This window comes from Meriones unguiculatus, chromosome 19, assembly GCF_030254825.1.
Source record: "Meriones unguiculatus strain TT.TT164.6M chromosome 19, Bangor_MerUng_6.1, whole genome shotgun sequence".
NCBI lineage: Eukaryota > Metazoa > Chordata > Mammalia > Rodentia > Muridae > Meriones > Meriones unguiculatus.
In genome coordinates, this window is record NC_083366.1 from 11658529 (window position 1) to 11678480 (window position 19952).

Genomic DNA, 19952 nt, shown 5'->3' on the forward strand with positions numbered 1-19952 from the left:
GCATGGCCAGCCTGGACAAGCTGGTGAGACCCTGCCTCAAAACCAAAAGTAAAACTTCAAAGGACTGAGGATATAGCTCAGTGGGAGAGCACACACCCAGGACCTGTGCAGCCTTAGGTTTAACCCTAGTACTGTGGGGAAAAAGTAAATACATAAGTCCATTGAGATGAGCTCTAACACTACTACCCCCAAACTGAAGTCCTCAACTTGAAAATTGCCCTCTTGTCAGAATTCGACACAGTCAAGTTTGAGTGATCTTGTCTTGCAATTTGGGTTTTCTACTGGGTTTCCCCTGGAAGGCGGCGTTACCTGGGTTGCCTTTCTTGGAATTTCTAAGTTTATATCATGTTCCATAATGCCTGAAAATAACTCTTCTCTGAACTTTCCTCTCACCTAGTTCAATTTTTACTCTCCTCTTTAGGACATAAGACAGGAAGCAGACAAACAACCTCTCTACAGGGAACTAGGACCCAGACCCTGACCTGCCTTACTACAAAAGGCTAGGCTCAACCCATCTCCACAGCCCAGCAACAAAGTAATTTTAGAAGAGGTTTTCCCGAAGGCGTTGTCTTCCTCTGCCCTTGAGCTTGTTCTACATAACGCCTCATGATAGCAAAATATTCAAATGTGAAATGAGGTTGCAGCATCCTCTGACTCAGGAGAACAGGCTTTAGGATCTTTGGACTTGTCTTGTTTTGATGTCTGATTCCAAGCAAATGAAATATGACCAAGGCAGGGAGCTGCTACACACTCTCATTTTATTTCCCCTTCCAGGGCTTAAGGAATCAACCTCAAACAAAAGCAACTTTCCTTCGTGCTCAGGCTGACCCTTCCTAAGACAGGCGACTAAATATTTGGTGAGCCAATTCCTCGGAATAATCCAGAATGATTATCATCTCTAAATATCCTAGAGTGACAGAATAAATCAGAAACAGTCAGAATTTCGTTTCTGGTGATCTGAAGCAAAAAATGTTCTTGGGATCATTTCTCCAGAGCAATCTTCACCTTACCTTTGAGGTTAGGGAAGGCCTGGTTAGAGTTAATGAGACAATCACATAATGTCAAAAGGAGATTTCCGGTCAAAGGTCACAGTGAAATGTTTTGAAAACTATGTTATTACTTAAAAATGAGTAATATAAAGATATTAAAAAGTAATGTTTACATATGAATTAGCAATGACAAATAGGTTACGGGGGGGGACCAATTTTTCACACCTGTTCCCCATCATGGCTGACTAGAACACAGAATAACTCAAAAACTCAACGTGATGACCACCTCTTATGCTGACCACACCAGGACATGTTCATTTCTGTCAGTGTCAACCAAAAAGCTGAGGATAAAAAGATGAATCTCCCTCAGCTCTTACCTTCGTACCCCCGGGAGCACAAGTCATCTGTGGTTCCGTAGATCTTCCATCTGCTCCACAAACCGGAACCTTTGTAGAGCTTGATGTTCTTCTCCTGTCTGTTGCCATAATTAAAATACAACTCCACGCCCCTGAGTCCAAAGAGCGTGTCGTTTTTGCACTCCCACCTCTGCAGCTCACTCTTGGCGTCGCAGTCGTAGAGCGTGATGGAGGCCCAGTCAGTCTTCGACGGAACTCCCAGGCAGAGTTTGAAAGCGACGCTCATAACCTGCCATTCCGATACCCAGCGGAACTTCTGGGATTCGGCCTCCGGGTTGCAGCTTGCTGTCTGAACTGCGGTGGCGCTGACAGCATCCACGCAGCGCTTGTGATCTTCATTATATATTAAAAACTGCCTCGCGTCTGTTCGGAAAACAAAGGAAACATGCTTAAGTATGCTCACATTACAAAGGCAGTATTTTAGGGTAGAAGTTCCCAGACTTCTAGTTCCCCAAGGAGGTATAACTCCGGGAAAACTGTGCCTTGGAGTGCTTATTTCTCTCTTGGAAGCTGCAGGAAAAGGAGGGCACTGGGGATTGAACTAAAACAGTAGGTGTAGCTTTGGCTCATCTTACATAGCTGATCTGCAGTCATATGGGACTTCTTTGGGTGAAAAAAAAATCAAGAAAAATGAATTTAGTAAGCATAAATTCCCCTCTGTGTGAATTCAGTCAAGATGTGTCTTTTCCTGTTTGCTTTTAAAGACTACGCAAGGAAAACAAATGGTTAAGTTTTGGCAGAAACGTACACTGCCCACTTCTTGTAATGAAAGGGTTAGATTAACTTTGTAACCTATATGTCTTCTAAAGCCTATAGTTTTGAGTTTTAGGTCCAGGTTAAGCTAAAGCCTCTTAGTACCTTTCCAGAGAGTGAAGGAGTGTGACCCTATCTGTGAGGACAGATATAAAAAAAGGGCAAGCAAGCAATGACCTTCACTCAGCAAAAGAACGACCAGACCCTTGTCCTTGAGATAGCGTTTCTTAGCAACAAACCTAGACTTCTTCTGAGTAGCTTTTGACCTCCAGCCAAAAGTCTGTAGCCCCTAATCTTCAAGGATGAGCTAACCTCCCCACCTTCAATTGCAGCTGCATCCACACTTGGCAGGACTGGCCAAGCTTGAGCACCTAAGACTAACCAATTATCTTACTTTATAACTTTCTCATCCAATCCTAAATTGCCAAAACTGCAACTTCAAATTTCCCGCAATTTTTCTTTTAAAAACCTAAAGGCCTTTGTCTCCCAGTGCCACTCTTTGCTGACCAGCAGGGGTGACCCCGTTGTACAATGGTTAATAGACCTCTTGCTTTTGCAACTGAGTCTTGGTCTGGGGGAGTTTCTGGGAAGGGCGCGATTGAACTCCTGAGCTGTGAGACCCCAGGTCTTACAGTAACATTCTCCTAAATTTTTGTCTACTTTGTATGGTTCTTTCCAAATGAGCTGGTAGGTTGTAGGTTTCTGAGAATTTGAATAAATCATCTTGCCTGTTCTTAATCAAAATTATTCTGGGGTTGAAGACAGGAGAGCAGCGATCAGGAGAGTCCTTCCCTATTTCCCATTTTCAAAGGAGCAACTCTATCTGCTGTTCTCGGCTCCCCAGTGCAGCTGGCACCACCTGCACTCCTAAGTGAAGTCTAGGACCTCCGACTTAAATGAGGCCATAATCAGTCACGGCCTCAAAAGGTGCTTGTCTCCTGACACATTTGCTTCTCTCTCCCTGTCTCCATCATGTCCACACTGGAGAAGACCCTCGCCCTCTTCTAACGCCTTCTTCACCCCAATAGGTGAATCTTGCCACTCTTTTTGGTGAGTTTTATGTTATCCACTTGAACTCGGGTGGTTTCCTGGAACCAGGACTCCATAAAGCCTACCATTTGCTTCTGAGTTGACAACTATCCCCTACATACGCCACACCTGGCGAGGTCACATGTGAAACTCAATTCCTTACCACACCTGCCTCACTTTGTTGCTGCCACAAGATAAATTACTTTTTTCCTTAACAAAAATGCTATTTTAGCCTTCTCTAGTTTGAAAATAAAGCAGTCTAAGGTTCTCCCATTTGACTTAGCTCTTCCCCTGGAGTCTTCCTAGCTAGTGTCCCCCTCCACTCTTCAGAGAGCTTGTCTAGGATAATCTCATCACATCCATCTTTCACTTCAGATTCTAGCCATTTTGGTTTGACTATTGACAGCCCTTACTAAAGGCCTTTATTAAAAGAAAAAGCAAAGCAGGAGGCAGCCACTCACTGATGGTAAAGGACAGGAAAGTCTGTACATGGAGCACAGCCTCCCTTCAGAGATCTTTACTTTTATTTTATGTGCTTGATTTTGATCTGTAGTGAAAGGGTTAGGCTAACTTTGTAACCTATATGTCCTCTAAAGCCTATAGTTTTGAGTTTTAGGTCCAGGTTAAGCTAAAGCCTCTTAGTACCTTTCCAGAGAGTGAAGGAGTGTGACCCTATCTGTGAGGACAGATATAAAAAAAGGGCAAGCAAGCAATGACCTTCACTCAGCAAAAGAACGACCAGACCCTTGTCCTTGAGATAGCGTTTCTTAGCAACAAACCTAGACTTCTTCTGAGTAGCTTTTGACCTCCAGCCAAGAGCCCGCAGCCCTAATCTTCAAGGATGAGCTAACCACCCCCACCTTCAATTGCAGCTGCATCCACACTTGGCAGGACTGGCCAAGCTTGAGCACCTAAGACTAACCAATTATCTTACTTTATAGCTTCCTCATCCAATCCTAAATTGCCAAAACTGCAACTTCAAATCTCCCGCAATTTTTCTTTTAAAAACCTAAAGGCCTTTGTCTCCCGGTGCTACTCTTTGCTGACCGGCAGGGGTGACCCCGTTGTACAATGGTTAATAAACCTCTTGCTTTTGCAACGAGTCTTGGTCTGGGGGAGTTTCTGGGAAGGACGCGATTGAACTCCTGAGCTGTGAGACCCCAGGTCTTACAGTAGTTCATTTTAATTTCACTATAGTCACAATACAGCTTTAATGAACTGCCTTAGGTTTCTGTAGCTGTAATAAAACACCATAACCAAAAGCAACGGGGTGAGGAAAGGGTTGATTGAAGCTTACAACTCTTGGGTTACACTCCATCATCCAGGGAAAACAAGGCAGGAATCAGAACAGAGAAAATGAAAGCACACTGCTTATTACTTGGCTCCCTTTGACTTGTTTTTCAGCTTTATAGAACCCACGACCCCCTGCCCAGGGGTAGTATAGCCCCAGTGTCTCCTAACACTCATTAATCAAGAAAATGCCCTACAGAGTTGTTCACAATCTGATGGAAGCAATTCCTAAATTGAGGTTCCTCTTTTGAAATAATTCTAGCCTGTGTCAAGTTGACAGAAAGAAAGCAAGAAAGCAAGAAAGCAAGAAAGCAAGAAAGCAAGAAAGAAAGAGAGAAGTAAACCAGGCCATGAACCAACATCCACTCTTTTTTTCTCAATTATGCACCATTATGCACCCAGATCCACAAACCTAAATCCAGTTGTCACCCTAGAATCCCAGCTTGCCCTCTCTCTCCCACATCCATCTCTATGGATTGTTTGCCTCCAGAACTGAAACATGCATTTCCTCCTCCAATGTCTCCTCTCCAATGTCACAGTCACCCGTCTATTCCATGGTCTTGCTCCACTCTCAACTCTTTCTGAAATAAAATCACTGGTAACTCCTGATGACCCAGTTTCCTTTGAGGAGATGATCCCGACCTGTCTTTATACTGCAAAGCCCCCACACAACTGTTGCATCCACTGACCCACGGGAAGGAGTGAGATTCTTTGTATCCTTGCTCTCTCTTTGCTGGATTGCTCTATGTGCCTTATTCTACTTGAATGCATATTGCTCAATAAGATGGTTTTGTTGCTTTCCTATCCTAAGGAGTTGGAGGAAACTTTGTTTCTAATTAAAAAGATTGTTTTCTAACTGCAGAAATCCTTCAAAACTGGAACCAAGGATGCAGGAGGAAAACATCTGGCCTTGTGCACGCCACTCAACCCTGAGGCTTGTCACTCTTGCTCCTCATCACTCAGCCCCTTACTCCTCACCTCTGCTCCCACCCTGACTTACCAACCCCAGCTCTGGCCCTTTCTGTGTCTCAGCACTCCTGGCTGCTTTTGTTTTTAGCCATTTCACAGTCCTAGCTCAAGCATCAGCCCCTCCACTCATTTTACTCCTCTCTTTTCACAACCATCTTGACATATATGTTCCCCTTTTATTTGTGATTTTTGTGGGCAGTTGGGATTTTTTGAGACAGGCTAGCTGTGAATTCTCTATGGTGCTGAGACTGGTCTTGAACTCTTGATCCTCCTGCCTCTATCTTCCAAGTACTGAAGTAACAGGCATATACCACCAAACCTTGTTTACTTATCCTCATTGTGTCTCTTTTTGCCATAATAAAAACTGCATGAAATAGACCTGACCTCTCTGGTTCAATACTATCACCTTTCCTCAGAAAGTGTAAATAATCTTTCAATAAATATTAGTTGAATAATAACTAGAGCATTTTCACTCAGACAAGTAATTTATTCAGCAGTGGTGGCTTCATGATTATGGGACTATTTTAAATTAGTGTTTTCCCTGCAAGCTCATATTTCCCCAGACACATATGCAAGCCGAGGGACTTCTGAGGAGAGTGCTGGCTGAGAGGATACTAAAATACACACTTATCTGTGCTTGTTTCCTGTGCTCCTCCTCTGCCACTAGAAGCAGAGCGTGATCCCACTGCCCTTGGACAATGCAAGGAAACACAGTGTTATCACAACATGCTGACAGAAACACAGTTTATTCTCCCAATGGCCAGGGCAGAGCCTCTCCTTCACCGCTGTCTCTGTCAAATGCACATGGTTTAAAAAGTCATTCATCTTCCTCCAAAAAGCCATTTAAGACCTTCACCAAGAGACAGATTGCGGCATCACCACCATTTCTAAGCATTCCGGTGGACACATTTATGAACGTTCTAATGCTTGTGCATACAAGTTATGCTTCTGTAACAGAAATCCTACAAAGCTGAACTCATGGAACAGACAGACAGCCGTGTTCACATTCATTTCTCTGCAGTCTCACTGTGGACAGGAATATCTGAAGACTTTCTATAATACTTATGTACTAGAAACTTGTAAAGGAAACACTCCTTTCATACTTTTCAACAGACACTTGGCAAACGTCTCCTGTGCTGAGTGCTGGGTGTTGTTCTGGTGACAATATGAAGAATCCAAAGATACTCATTCCCTCCCCATGTCAAAGACACATGTTGCTGTGATTATTTCAAGGTCCCAAAACAAACAAACAAACAAACAAATGGATGTACAAATATATTTTTAAGCAGTGGTAAGTTTCAATTCAATAACTCAGAAATTAATAATAATAATACAATAATAATAAAAGATGAGTAAAGTGGGCAAAGGTGTCTGCATCCAATCCTGACTATCTGAGTTTGATCCCTGGCTCCCACATGATGGAAGGAGAGAATAAACTCCTACAACTTGTCCTCTGATTTCAACCTAAATTCCAGGGTGAGCATGAGCACGGCTGAAGATTAAGTATCCACTAAGGTGAGAGTTTTCTTCTAGGCATGTTTCAAAATTACTCTATAACATTAAGCAAAGAAATTAATTTCAAAACTCTACCAGCAAAGAAATGCAGTCACAAAGGGGGACCATTCAGAAATAGAAATATAATATGTGATATTTCCTAATACACTTGTAGATTTTTCTATGCTGTCAAATAAACTACTGACAGTAAAACACAGGACAGTAACATCTGGAAGATAGAGGAGTTGAACTAAAAGAGGATAGAAACGCCCTTGTAATCAGAACCGTCAGAACCTTATTATTTCTCAACTTCTGCCACATCCCTGCAGTGGCTCCAGTCCCAAATGTCATCTCCACCTAGGGACATTTCCTGACAGGAGTCTGCCTACAGGGATGATTTGGTGGGTAAGAGAAGTCACCTCCCCTGTGACTCATGGGGAGGAACAGACACGCCAGTGCAGTCAGCAGGGGAGTGGGGGCACCTATTCCGGTGTTACCCACATCTCCACTGCAAATCTGAACCCCTCACCGTGGTCAGTGGCATAATTACATACTTTTCCTTCCAATTCACTTCCCCATTCGCCTAGCAGTGCTTCCCGGGATGGCTTGCCACTACAAGCACACATGTCCTGTGTCATCTTCTGCAAGAATCCAGACAGAAGACACAGTGTGTATGTGCGCACGCGTGCGTACATGTGTGTGTTAACTGCAGTAAACACCATTTAAACCTAAAATGCTCTGTCGCCTTCCAGCACTAAAATTAAGTGGGAAATACTTATCATGCACCTCAAATACACAAAACTCTGTGCTGGAAGTGGGGTGAGGGCAATGGCTGAGGCTTAACAACACTGAATGAAAGAGTGGAGGAAATCTTAAGAGTTGCTTTATTCTTCACTTTGTTCCTTTATTCATCCATTGGAAAGTCAGAGAAGTTAATAATTTATGTCACTCCATGTGGTCACTTGGGGATGCATAAATACGGCACCAAAATGGGTTCTAAGCTCAAAAAAGAAAAAAAGGCATGAAATTCTTCAATATCCCCTTCATTTCCCTAAAAGTATGTGTTCTACAACTTCCTTGTCACTCCCGTCTTGGAGGAAGGAGCCTCCTCCACTGCTCTGCTATCCAAGATCTTCCCCCTGCATCCTGAAGTTTCCCCTTCATGCTTTGCCTCTCCAGTCTCCTAAGCCACCCCACTTCCCAGCAGCAGCCTCTTCCCCAGTCTAGGGAGGACAAAGGCCTGCAGGTAAGAAAGCTATTCTACATACTGTTTTCTCCTATATACAGTCATGCGGACAGATTCATCCTGTGGATTCATCGACCAGCACATAACCAGAGCATTAGCAGCAGATAGTGAGAGTCCCTGGCTCACTGGATGTGGCTGTGCTAAGTTTCTTAGTTTTCTGTGCTTTCAATCTATCAACAATGAACCATAGGACCTACGATGTCCGTAAGAACGAAATGTGACCATCTAAAGTGCCTAGAACAGTGATTGATGCAGAAATGACTCCGTAAACATTTGCTATTCTTATCAGGAGAAAATAGGCTTGAATGGGGTTGTGAGATAGCTCAGAACAGGATGAAACTGGAAACAAAAAAAGAGCTGATGAAGCAGCCAGGCAGAGGGACAGCAGAACAGCAAAGACGATGGAGAAGCTTTGAGGAGGTCATATGGTACACAAGGGATGTTGTGAGGGTCTGTGGCTTCCTGTGTTGCCTTAAAGTCATCATTTCAACCTCAGTATCTCCATCTTTAAAGTGAGGATAATATTCTTTGACAGTCACTGGGAAACTCTCAAATCATGTGCTGTAGGTAAAGCACCAAGCATATTATTTTCCCTACAGGAACACTTCATAAAGAAACGCTGATTCCTTCCCTCTCCTCTCTTGAGAAGAAAAAAAAATGATGAAAATCCAAATATCTAAGTTTACCTTTTAATGTACTGGTTTTTTTAATCCCACATTCCTTTCCTGACCAGACCAGGCAAGCTGATAAATGATGTCACCTCTCAGCCTCAATGCCAGAAAGCCATACTCAGGAGCTGGATGTCACAGGCTCATTGTCTTCTGAGACCCACTTACTCTCCAAAGCCTAATTGTTTTCCACGTGTAAAGCATGCCATCACTTTACTCTCAGCTCTATATGAAACTATGACCTCCAGGTCTTCATGTTGGCTACATTAGTTGCGCCCATATGTGTGTGTACATATTATATATATAACATATAGATTAAATTTAAAATTGAGGGGTTGACCTGATAATTCAGTGGGATAAAGCACATGCTTCCAAGTCTGAAGTCATGAGTTTAATCCCTGGGCCGCCAAAGGGTGGAAGGAATGAACTAAATCCTAAAACTTATCTTTTGACTTTTACATAAATGCCATAAAATGCAATACCAGGCACCCACACAGACACACTACATTAATTAAAATGTAATAAAACTTATATTTAACTAAAAATTAGGTATCTGTTCCCAGGGTTACAGGAAATCAGGATTTCCAACAGGAAAATCTGAGAAATCTGTAAAAAGAAGTATAGTAACAAGCAAATAGAAACATGAAGAATGATGCTGGTTTTCTTTTTCCTGCATGACTATTTTTCTGTGTGAGGAAGTTGGCTCTTTTGGAACTGGAGTTACAGACAGTTGTGAGCTGTCACATGGGTGCTGGGAATTGAACCTGGGTCCTCTGGAACAACGGCCAGTACTCTTAACTGCTGAGCCATCTCTCCAGCCTGGTTTTCTTTTCACTGAGTTGAGTTCAAGTAAATAAATTTGAGCATCCATATTGTAAGATATGTATTTAAGGGAAATGAAAGTTTGCCAAGAGTGACTGTGAGAATGGGCACTACAATACAACAGGACAATTGTAATAATTCTCTTTCGAGCACTGGATGAAGAAACCGAAATAGGCCACACATCAGGGCGAACACTCAAGCGTGATGTCTGCACCAGAATCACAACTTAGCTGCATTGAGCTCCCCACATGCTACAGCAGGATGATCTAAGTCAGTCAACATGGCTTTTATATTATGACAAGCAATCAAGAGGGGCTGGAAGTGCAAGAGTTAAAAGTGAGCAGCCTCCTGACTTGGCTTCCACCTGCTGAACAGTGGCCTTCTAGGCATTTGGCTGTCCATGTCTATTGCCATCACTGGAATGTATCATTTCTAAAGTGGCACTTGTGCTAATGACTCATGATCTTGAGGCTTTTCTCTTATACCATGACTTCCTCTCATTTTGGTAGCTTGGGCTTCCCATCATGTGACACCCTGCTTCGCTGTGTCCTGAGATCTAGGAAGGTGTGCTGCCTTGTGGCACCAGCTAGCTAGAGTCTGTTGCTTGCTTCTTATCCCAGTTCTGCTTACATGGCCTCAGGATGGTTGCTGGAAGTGAACCATGATGGGAATATTTATACCATTGGGGAAAAACTCAGCAAATGGCGTGGATCAGCTTCTGTTTTCTGTTTTGCTTTTTCCTGCAAACAAGTTGTTCAGTCTACTAGCACACAATTGCTCATGAGCCAAACCCACCAAACTGCTTACTCCAAGTTCAGTGTCCAAGAGAGCTCATTGGCTATAACTCCCACTTACATACTGATGCTTCAACACTGGCAATAATGCTTGAGAGACAGCAAGCAGGTCAGGAGAGCAAGGAGGATAAGGAGGGCCCTCTAATTAAGCTCCCCAGACTCTCCAGGCAGAGCTAACTCATCTGTGGTATCAGCACACACATGCATAAAGCGATGTTGAGGTAGAACATTCCCTTGAGGCTGAAGAAAAGGTGTGGGTTCTCAGGAAGCAAGGGATCTTCCTGTTGTAAGCTGATGGGAAACTAGAAAAGGGGTCCTGAGAACTCGGGTGTCCTTTAATCAACTGCTGACTAAACAAGCGTTCTGACTTCAACCTTGGGACTTTGACTACTGGGATCAACAGAAGTTTAAAGTAAGCACAGCAGACTCTCAGGGTGGAAATGCTCAACATGTAAAGTAGCTTGCTGCCAGGACTAACAACTCTGTTTTGATCCTTGGAACCCATATAGTGGGATGTCTTCTAACCTGCACACAAATTCAACGGCACACTCGTACTGAGATGCAATAAACGTAATAAAACCTTTTTAATTTAAATAAATAGTAAAAAAAGAGGCTGGGGTGTGCTTCTACAGTGAAGCACATGCCTAATATCCCCCAGAGAGGTGTTAAAAATCAAAGGCTCCTGAGTAACACAAAAAATATCTGACTCTGGAAGGGACTTTCATGTGCCTACTTTTTGTTTGCTTTTCATTTTCTACAGATACCTGAAGGATCTCACACTTTGTGTCCCAGTATCTGAGCCTACTGCCTCTGTGCCCAGAGACCTGCAACACCTTACACTCTGTGTTCTGGTATCTGTGCTCAAAGAGACCCCAACATCTCACACCGTGTCCCTGTTTCTGTGCCCACAAGGAGAAAGGCATTAGGGAGGCATCTCACTATCTCAAAGAGAGAAGCATTCCTAAAAAAAAATGAGAAAAACTTTGCAACAGCTCCCTAGAGAACTTTCAGTATACATGTCCCAGCAGGACAGGGGCTAAGACGAAGGGTACAAACTGTGCCCAGTATGCATTAATTGTCTGATGGAAATGAAGGGTGATAAGAAGCCAAAATACATTTCAAAATAGACCTGGGGTGAAAATTCTCCCAAGCTCTCTCATTCTGGTGCTTAAGAGTCCAGCAATGTCTTTGAACTTCTAAGGAGTCCTGACTGGTTCCTACAGACACATCAACCACCTTTAATATCAAACACATCCACTTCTGACAGTCTGAATCATTTTGGATACAGAAGAGCATGGACTTTCTCCCAGTAAGAATTATGAATGAAAAGCTTCACAGAAAAAAGGAGAGTGAGAATCACAAAGTCCCTCCTCAAGGGCAGTTCCCCTCCTGATCCTTTGCATCTAGGTTGAGGGGCAGTAACTTCTTTTCCCACCAGAGATGCTCAGAGGTTCTTTGTAGGTAGTAGGACAGCAATGACATAAGATGAAAACGGCAAACCACAAAACAAGAAGCCATTGCACAAACCAGGTAGGAATAACCAGATACGGAGATGTCCTCAGGAGGACAGAGGTTCCGGGGGCAACACCCAACACTGGAGGCCAAGCAGCATTACCTGACTCCCATGCTGGCTGCCAGGCCAAGGCCAGATGCAGGTCAGATGGGGGCCAGGTAAAAACACACGTGCTGCACGGACAGTGTGCTTACTCCTCTTCCAGATGTGCACAGGACTCAGCATAAACTCCAAACAAAATAGTGTGCATCGTCCCCACCTCAAAACAGACTTACCCAAAAGCTGAACAGCGGCCGGGATGACAGAGATAAAAGCCAGGAGTAGGGGAAGCCTCATGGCCCACAGTGACCCTGCCCTTCTCCTTATGGAGAGAAGGGAAGAGGAGAAGAGAAAGGATACAGTCCGGGCCCCAAGGTTGCCCCTCTGCCTAGTCCAGGGTCCGGGAGCTGCCCAACTGAAAACTAGGGCAGAGGAAGCTGTCCGTTTTAAAGGACTCCTGAATTTAGGAAAACCCTCCAATTGAGAGATATCCTGTCACATGGGGGCGGTTAGAAAAACAGGAATTCAAAGTTACAACTTTGCTTCGTAAGCTAAGGCACAGGGGGAAGGGGAGAGAGGAACATGTGTAGGAGAGGAGTGAGCAGAGGAAGTGGGGAGAAGTGAGGAGCTGGGCTGGGCTTCATCTGTTGGAGGGAGAGGCAACCCAGATGAGCCCATGGTGTACTCCACAGGTGCTGGGCAGGGACCGCAGAGGAGGGCATTACCTGGGTGAGGCAAAGTGAGTCTCCAGGGGACAGCTGTGGAGGCACTCAGAGCATGGAGCCTCAATTCTAAAGAAAGGGCAGACATTCACTAAAGGAAAGAAACATTTCCTGAAGGTATAAAACTGACTTCCACCCTAATCTCTGTGTTCAGGTTTAGAGTCCATGCCTATCCAACCCCCAGACACACACCTTGGAAAGAATCAAAGGTTCACATGGAGCTTTGCTCCTGTCTCTAGAAGGAAAATTAATCCTAAGGCAGGATCTCAGAAAGCCAGAGGGAGAAAGTTCTAGAAGTCTGTCTCTAGACAGCCAAAGGAAACAGTGGCAAAACCTTTGCAATTGGCTTGCTGCCCGGCCTCTACCATCATCGTCCTCTTTGAGTTTGGAAAGGGGACGACTTCTGAATTGCAAAAGAAAAACCTGGTTTAATGGAAGTGGGATTCAGCTTTAAAATGATGTTACAGGATCATTCACGAAGTACCAAGCAACAAACTTAAACACTGATTGTTTTTTCCAGGAGTACAAGAATTAGGAATAGTATGAAATGTATACTAGTGATTAGATATCTGGAGAAGTCCTGAAACTGGAGCAATGTCAGTGTCTCAAAAAGAAGCTGGAAACACCAGAGATAGAAATTTTAAACAAACAAGCTGTCTTCAAGTGAAAAATCTTATTTCTCTTATTAATTTTCTTTTTTAAAAGCCCAAATTTAGGATTCTGAAAAAAGATAGAGAAGGGCCCCATCACTCTTTTTTTATTCTACCAAGGCTTAACTTACAACAAAATTCTTCCAAAACTGGTGAGACACAAATGTTTCACTTCAGAACATTGCTTGACTGACTTATCAGAAGAACATTGAAACACAGTCTTGTTTGTAGCTCAGGCTGGCCTTGAATCCTTGATACCCCTATTTCAGCTTCCTGAGTGCTAGGATTATAGGTGTTCCCAGTCATACCCTACTCCCCCAAAATGTTTCCACTGAATTATGTAGGTCTTCTCTTTTAAATGCAAACCATCCAAACATAAATCCTAATTTAGATTTATGTTGATTTTGGAGGAAAATAAAATTTAACTGAATTATAGACCTCCGTTAAATCATGGTTTTATTATGTGTGTGTTATGCATGTATTTTTGTGAATAAAAATCAGAATCAGTAACAAGACTCATGGATTTGAAATAAAGTGAAGCTCACTGCCTCACAAAGGATTTGCCTCGATCATCGTTATCTTATTAGAACATTTATCAGGTTAAAAAAAGTGACCAAGTCAACACAAATCCATGGTTTTAGGTGATGGTGGGGTAGGAATTTCCTCGGGTCAGTCCTTATAAAAATCTTGGTATTGCCAGGAACTGTTCAAAATAGCACTTTTGCACTTCTGGTATCTCTTCAAAAACTTGAGGCATCCAGGTAAGAACTTAGTTAAGAAGTTGGTGAATGTCATTGTATTTCAACTCTTCATCACTGGAGGCTTCTGTCCTCTATTCCTCACCTGTCACTCCTCATCATGCCTCTGAAGGCAGTTGTAAGAGCAAAATCAATATCCCTAAAACGAGTGTGGATACAGACCTTATCCTCTAAATACAGCCTGTGAGGTCTGAGGGATGGCTGGTGCTTTGTAATTACTATAGCAATTCTGTTCTACCTTAAAATAGATGTTGGAGAGTAAAAAGGGGATTTTTCTGTTTGTAGATGGCATGACTTTGTATGTAGAAAGTTCTAGAACATCCAGAAAAGTCAAGTCGCTAATGAGCTCAGCTAAAAGTTGCAAAAAACATACAGATATTAATTGCATGTCCATATTCTTGTAATGAACAACTGAAAAGGAAAATCAAGGAAACAATTCTGTCTACAGTGACATCAGTAATTTGAATGAGAATGCTCTCCTTAGGCTCAAATATTTGAGTGCTTGGGCCCCAGTTGGTATAACTCTTTGGGAAAGAACTAGGAGATGTGGCCTCGTTGGAGGATGTGTGGCCTTGTTGGGGGGTGGCCTTGTTGGGGGAGGTGTGGCCTTGTTGGGGGGGTGGCTTTATTGGGGGAGGTGTGGCCTTGTTGAAGGAAGTATGTCAATTGGGTCCAGCTTAGAGATTTCAAAAGCCTGTGCCATTCCCAGTTAACTTGCTCTCTGCCTCATTCTTGTGGATCAAATGTACTCAGCTACTGTTCCAGTGCCATGCCATGCCTGCCTGCCTACCTACTACCGTGCTCTCTGCCATTACTCTCACAGACCCACCCTCTAAAACTATAAGCCCAGTAAACTATAGTTGAATTGCTCGTGTTATCTTAGCATAGCCATAGAAAAGTAACTTAGACAACATATAAAAGAATAAAACGCTCAGGAGTAAACTGAACCTCAAAGAAACTAAGTAACAAGGAGGGCTCAAAGGGGAAATATATGAATCCGATTGTGAAGGGGAAATATGGGTGGGGGGAGGGGGACGGGGGAGGATGGGGATAGAAACAGGGTGAGGGTAGGACGGAGGGAGGGATTACTGAGAGGCAACTGAAATGGGGGCGGGGCATCTCTGGAATGAGCTAGAAACCTAGTGCAATTGCAACACCCAAGAATCTACAAGGGTAACCCTAGCCAAGACTCCTTGTAAGGAAACTTTTATCTACTTTATTGGGATTTCTTATACTTCTACTTCCCTTCTAACCCCAACTCTAGGTAGGAGAGCAAGAAGGTTACAGGGGAAAAGGGACTTAGTTCCTCGGTGCAAATCCAATCTTCATAGTCAGTATATCCAGCAAACCAGCAAACAGCAAACGCAGCAGAAGGATGAGCCTGCAGCAGTGGTGGACAGCAGCAGAGAGAGCTACAGCCTCCTTCTTCCTTCAAGAGCTCTATCCCTCACTGGGATCTGGCATTTATACCCTCTCAGAGTCCTCAGAATTAAACTATCTGCAGCTGACACACCCCTCTCCAAGACTGTACGAGGCAATCACAGTTAACGGCTATTGACAAACTAAAAGCAGCCCCATAGCCTACACTTGGGATTAAGACAAAAACAGTTATATAACTGTTATATAACATAACTGAGTTTTTAAAGAAACCAAAACTTCTACTCCATCTCCTAGCGAAGGGGGATGCAGAGCCTGGACCTGCTGTTTCCTGTAACCAGGCAAGACTCGCAGTGGAGAGATTGGGACACCAACTCAGCCACAAAACCTTTGACCTACAATTTGTCCTGCCTATAAGATGTGCTGGGGTAAAGGTGGCACTGAAATTGTGGAAGTGACCAACCAACGACTAATTCAGCTTGAGACCCATGCCATAAGAGGGAGCCCACCCGTGACACTGTCTGAAGGGTCAAGAACCAGAGGCTGGATAGCCCAGAGACCTAGGATAGAACCAAACACAACTGGCAAACAAACAAACAAACAAAAAAGTAAATGAAATATGAGTCCTAAAGATATACTGCTATATTCATAGATTGGTGCCTATTCCAATTTTCATCAAAAAAGGCTTAACTCAGCAACTGATAGAAACAGGTGCAGAGACGCACGGCCAAACATTAGGTGGAACTTAGGGAATCCTGCAGAAGATGGGGAGGAAGGATAACAGAAGAAAACCCTCAGTATCAACTAACTGGCCCCACAGTGGCTCACAGAGATTGAATTGACAACCAGAGAGTATGCATGGGACTGACCTAGACCCTCTGCACTATGTTACAGTTTTGTAGCTTGGTCTTCTTGTGGGACTCTTAACAGTGGGAGTAGGGACTGTCTCTGAGTGTCTTGCCTACCTTTGGGGCCCTTTCCTCCTACTGGGATGCCTTGTCTAGACTTAATAGGAGAGGAGCTGCCTAGTCTTACTGCAACTTGATATGCCATGGCTGGTTGATGTCCATAGGAGGCCTGAACTTTTCTAAAAAGAAACAGAGGAGGAGTGAATGCAGGGCAGGATGGAAGGAGAGGAGGGAAGGCAAACTGTGGTCAGATGTAAAATTAATTAATTAAAAATTTTAGCCTCAAAAATTTATGTCCTGAAAATTATAAGACGTAGCTGAAAAAAACTGAAGAATTAAGTAGGCAGAAAGAGTGCCCAAGTTCAGGGAATAAAAGAGTAACTACTATGAAGAGGATGATATTATTTGAAGAAATAGACAGATGCAGAGAATCCTTATCAAAATCCTAATAGTGTTTTACTTCATATGTAGGAAACTGAATCTGAAAATATACATGGAATCTCAAGGGATTTTCCAGAGCCAGAACAATTTTGAAAGAAATTAGAGGACTCATACTTTCTAATTTCAAATTTTACTACAAAGCCATAATTCAGTAATATTAACAGTGAGGTACTGACCTGAGATGAATTTATAAGCCAGTGGAACACAGCACAGAGCCTAGATGACAATTCCAACATGTGTGGCCAGTCAACTTTTGACAAGATGCCAAGACCATTTAATGAGGGAGCAACAGGAAATGCCAGAGAAACTAGATACCTCGTAGAATGACAGTTGGCTTCACTCTCACCCAGAAAATGCCACATGAATCAAAGACCTGCACCTATGTGCTAAGGCTGTGGAACCCTCTGAGGGAAGAATCAGTAAAGTCTTCATAACATTGGATTTGATAATGACATATTGGCTCTGATCAAGAAAAAGAATAGACAAATTAAACTTTTTCAAAATTAAAAACTTTCATGTCAAAGGACATGACAGATGAGTGAGTTGGACAGGATGCTTGTAACGATGGCATGCCTATAATCCTAACACTTGGAAAGAAGATACAGAAGGGTGACAAGTTTAAGGCCAGCTGACGCTACATAGTGAGACACTGACTCAAAATTTTAAAAAAAGGGGGAGGGTACAGGGTTGGAGGTAAGGGGGAGGGAGGTGTGGAGAAGAAGAAAAATGAGAAAAATAGAGGAAGGGATAATAAGGAAAGAGACCATAAATTATTAGAAAATATTACCAAAGCATTCATTTGATAACAATTAATATTCAGAATATAAAAATCTACTCAAGAATCACAGAACCACAGACAGTAAAGAATGAACACTAGGCCTGGGCTAATATTTCTCCAAAGAAAATCTGTGAGTGGCCATCAAGCATATGTAAAGAAGTTCAACCTCAACAGCCCATAACAAAAATGCAAATCAAAGTACAGCTACCTCTCGTATCTAAAAAGATGGTTCTTATAAAAATAAGAAATAAGTGATAGTGAGTACACAGAGAAATTTAGACCCTTGATCAATAATAGAGTTAAATGGAATAGTCCACATGGAAAACAGCTTGGCAGTTGTTCAACACGTGAAATGCAGAACATCATATGGTATGGCAATTCTACTACTATTATACCTATAAATGAACTGAAAACAGGTATCTATAGCATTAATAGCAATATGATTTACAAAAGCCAAAAGACAGAAATGTCTACCAGGAGAAGTAACACATAAATGAAATGTATTAGGCATACACCATGGGAAATTATACAGCCACAGAAAGGAATACCTGCCACAGTACGAACAATCTTTAGACATTCCGTTAAAATGAAATAACTCAGACATCACCGGACAAATATTGCAAAAATCCAATTATTTGTGACATATAGTATAGGAAGATAGTGGGGACTGAAGGAGGGGAGTTTACTAAGCAGTAAAAAGGCTGGCAGTGGAAGCAAACAGAGTTAGTTTGGGGTTTACAGGCACAGTTTGGGAAGATGGGCAGTTGTGGAAAAGGCTGTCAACACAAGAGTTAAACTCAACCCCTCTCCGTTGTGTGCTTTAAAGTGGTAACTGTAGGAAATTTATGTTCTGTGCATTTTAGTGAATTTTTTAAAGACTCCAACCTTTCACATACTCTTTGTAATTCTGAACTATTTGACGATTTTTTTTTTTGTGTGGCTAATTACTAATGATGGTGGCTGTTTGCCTAGACCTTCATCAAGCTAAAAGTAAAGGAAATCCTCATGTGTAACTGGAAGATAATCGCTGACCTTTTTCATATCCTCCCGGGCCTTCTCACTCACCAATTGCCTCACACCACTGGATTCCACATAAAATGAAGTTGGTGTTTGCTTCTTTATGAAATGGTTCCCAGAAAATTAGCACAACAAATTCTTTGGTAACCTGATTCATCTATGTCTTGACCAGAATGATTCATTCCCAGACCTTCACAGCAAGGCGACTGCTGAAATAAAGCAGTCTTAAAGCTTTCCTGTACACCACGGTAACGCCTTCAGTATGCACATACCATTAAGTTTGTGATAGAATCATGCCTAAAAAGATGCACATAGCTTCATGTTAAAAATACTTTATTACTAAAGGTTCTAGTGGCCACGTGAACCTTCAGACACAGAGAGACATAGCCCTGGTACGGCCCCTGTGTCAGTGGGTTTCGACTGCCTGGAGTGGTAGGTGCTTGTCCTGGTTTCTGCTCTCCTGGGCAGCTGCTCAGGGTGGTCAGTGACTTTCTTAGTTACTGTTCTCACCCTGGTGACAAAATGCCTGACAGAGCAGCTTAAGGAGGAAGAACTAATGTTGGTTCACAGTTTGAAGTCGTGCTCTGGCATGGTGATGTTACGGTGGCAGGAGCGTGACGTGCCTGGTCACCTTACGTCTGCCATCGGGAAGCAGGATGAGGTGGACACTAGAGCCCAGTGTTATCTAGGCAGCCTGGGACCCCACCCCATGAAATGCCACTGCCCGCTCTTAAATTAGATCTTCTCGCCTCCGGAACATGATACACATATTCAACTGTAGAAAGTAATGTAATTAGAACACTATTTTATTATTAAATATACGTAGAAGATTAAGGATAAGCTACAGAATATATTTATATATTTATCTGAAAATGTGCTTTTTTGACATGGATGTTAAGACAAAAAATACTGTGTTGTTACTAAGACAGTGAGATATTTGTAATGCTATCTGTAATTTGTGGCAATTTGGATATAGATTTTCTTCAGTCACATTCTTGGGAATATAGATCCTTTATAGTATCTAGAAGAAAAAGAAGGCAGACAGGTAATGGTGGCCTTTAATACCAGCACTCGGGAGGCAGAGGATCTCTGTATTTGAGGCCAGCCTTGTCTATAGAGCAAGTTCCAGGACAGCATCACCACACAGAGAACCCCCGTCTTGAAAAACCAAAAAGAAAAATAAAAAAAGAAGCCAGCTATGGCTGTAATCTAAGCCAGAAATACCCAGCACAGGGGAGACTCAGGCAGTATGTTCATGAGCTGAAAGCTAGCATGGGCT

General features: G+C 42.8%; 1 protein-coding gene across 1 annotated transcript in view; it reads right to left on the reverse strand.

Annotated features, from left to right (window-relative positions):
- Mrc1 (mannose receptor C-type 1) overlaps window positions 1-12457 on the reverse strand; it is an 83675-nt gene extending 71218 nt beyond the window's left edge. Inside the window, exons 1-2 of the mRNA XM_060373007.1 lie at window positions 12259-12457; window positions 1367-1768 (exon numbers count right to left, since the gene is read on the reverse strand). Of these exons, the coding sequence (XP_060228990.1) occupies window positions 1367-1768; window positions 12259-12319 (463 nt within the window). The 5' untranslated portion in view covers window positions 12320-12457. The remainder of the gene's footprint in view (window positions 1-1366; window positions 1769-12258) is intronic.
- Between the last annotated feature and the right edge of the window lie 7495 nt (window positions 12458-19952).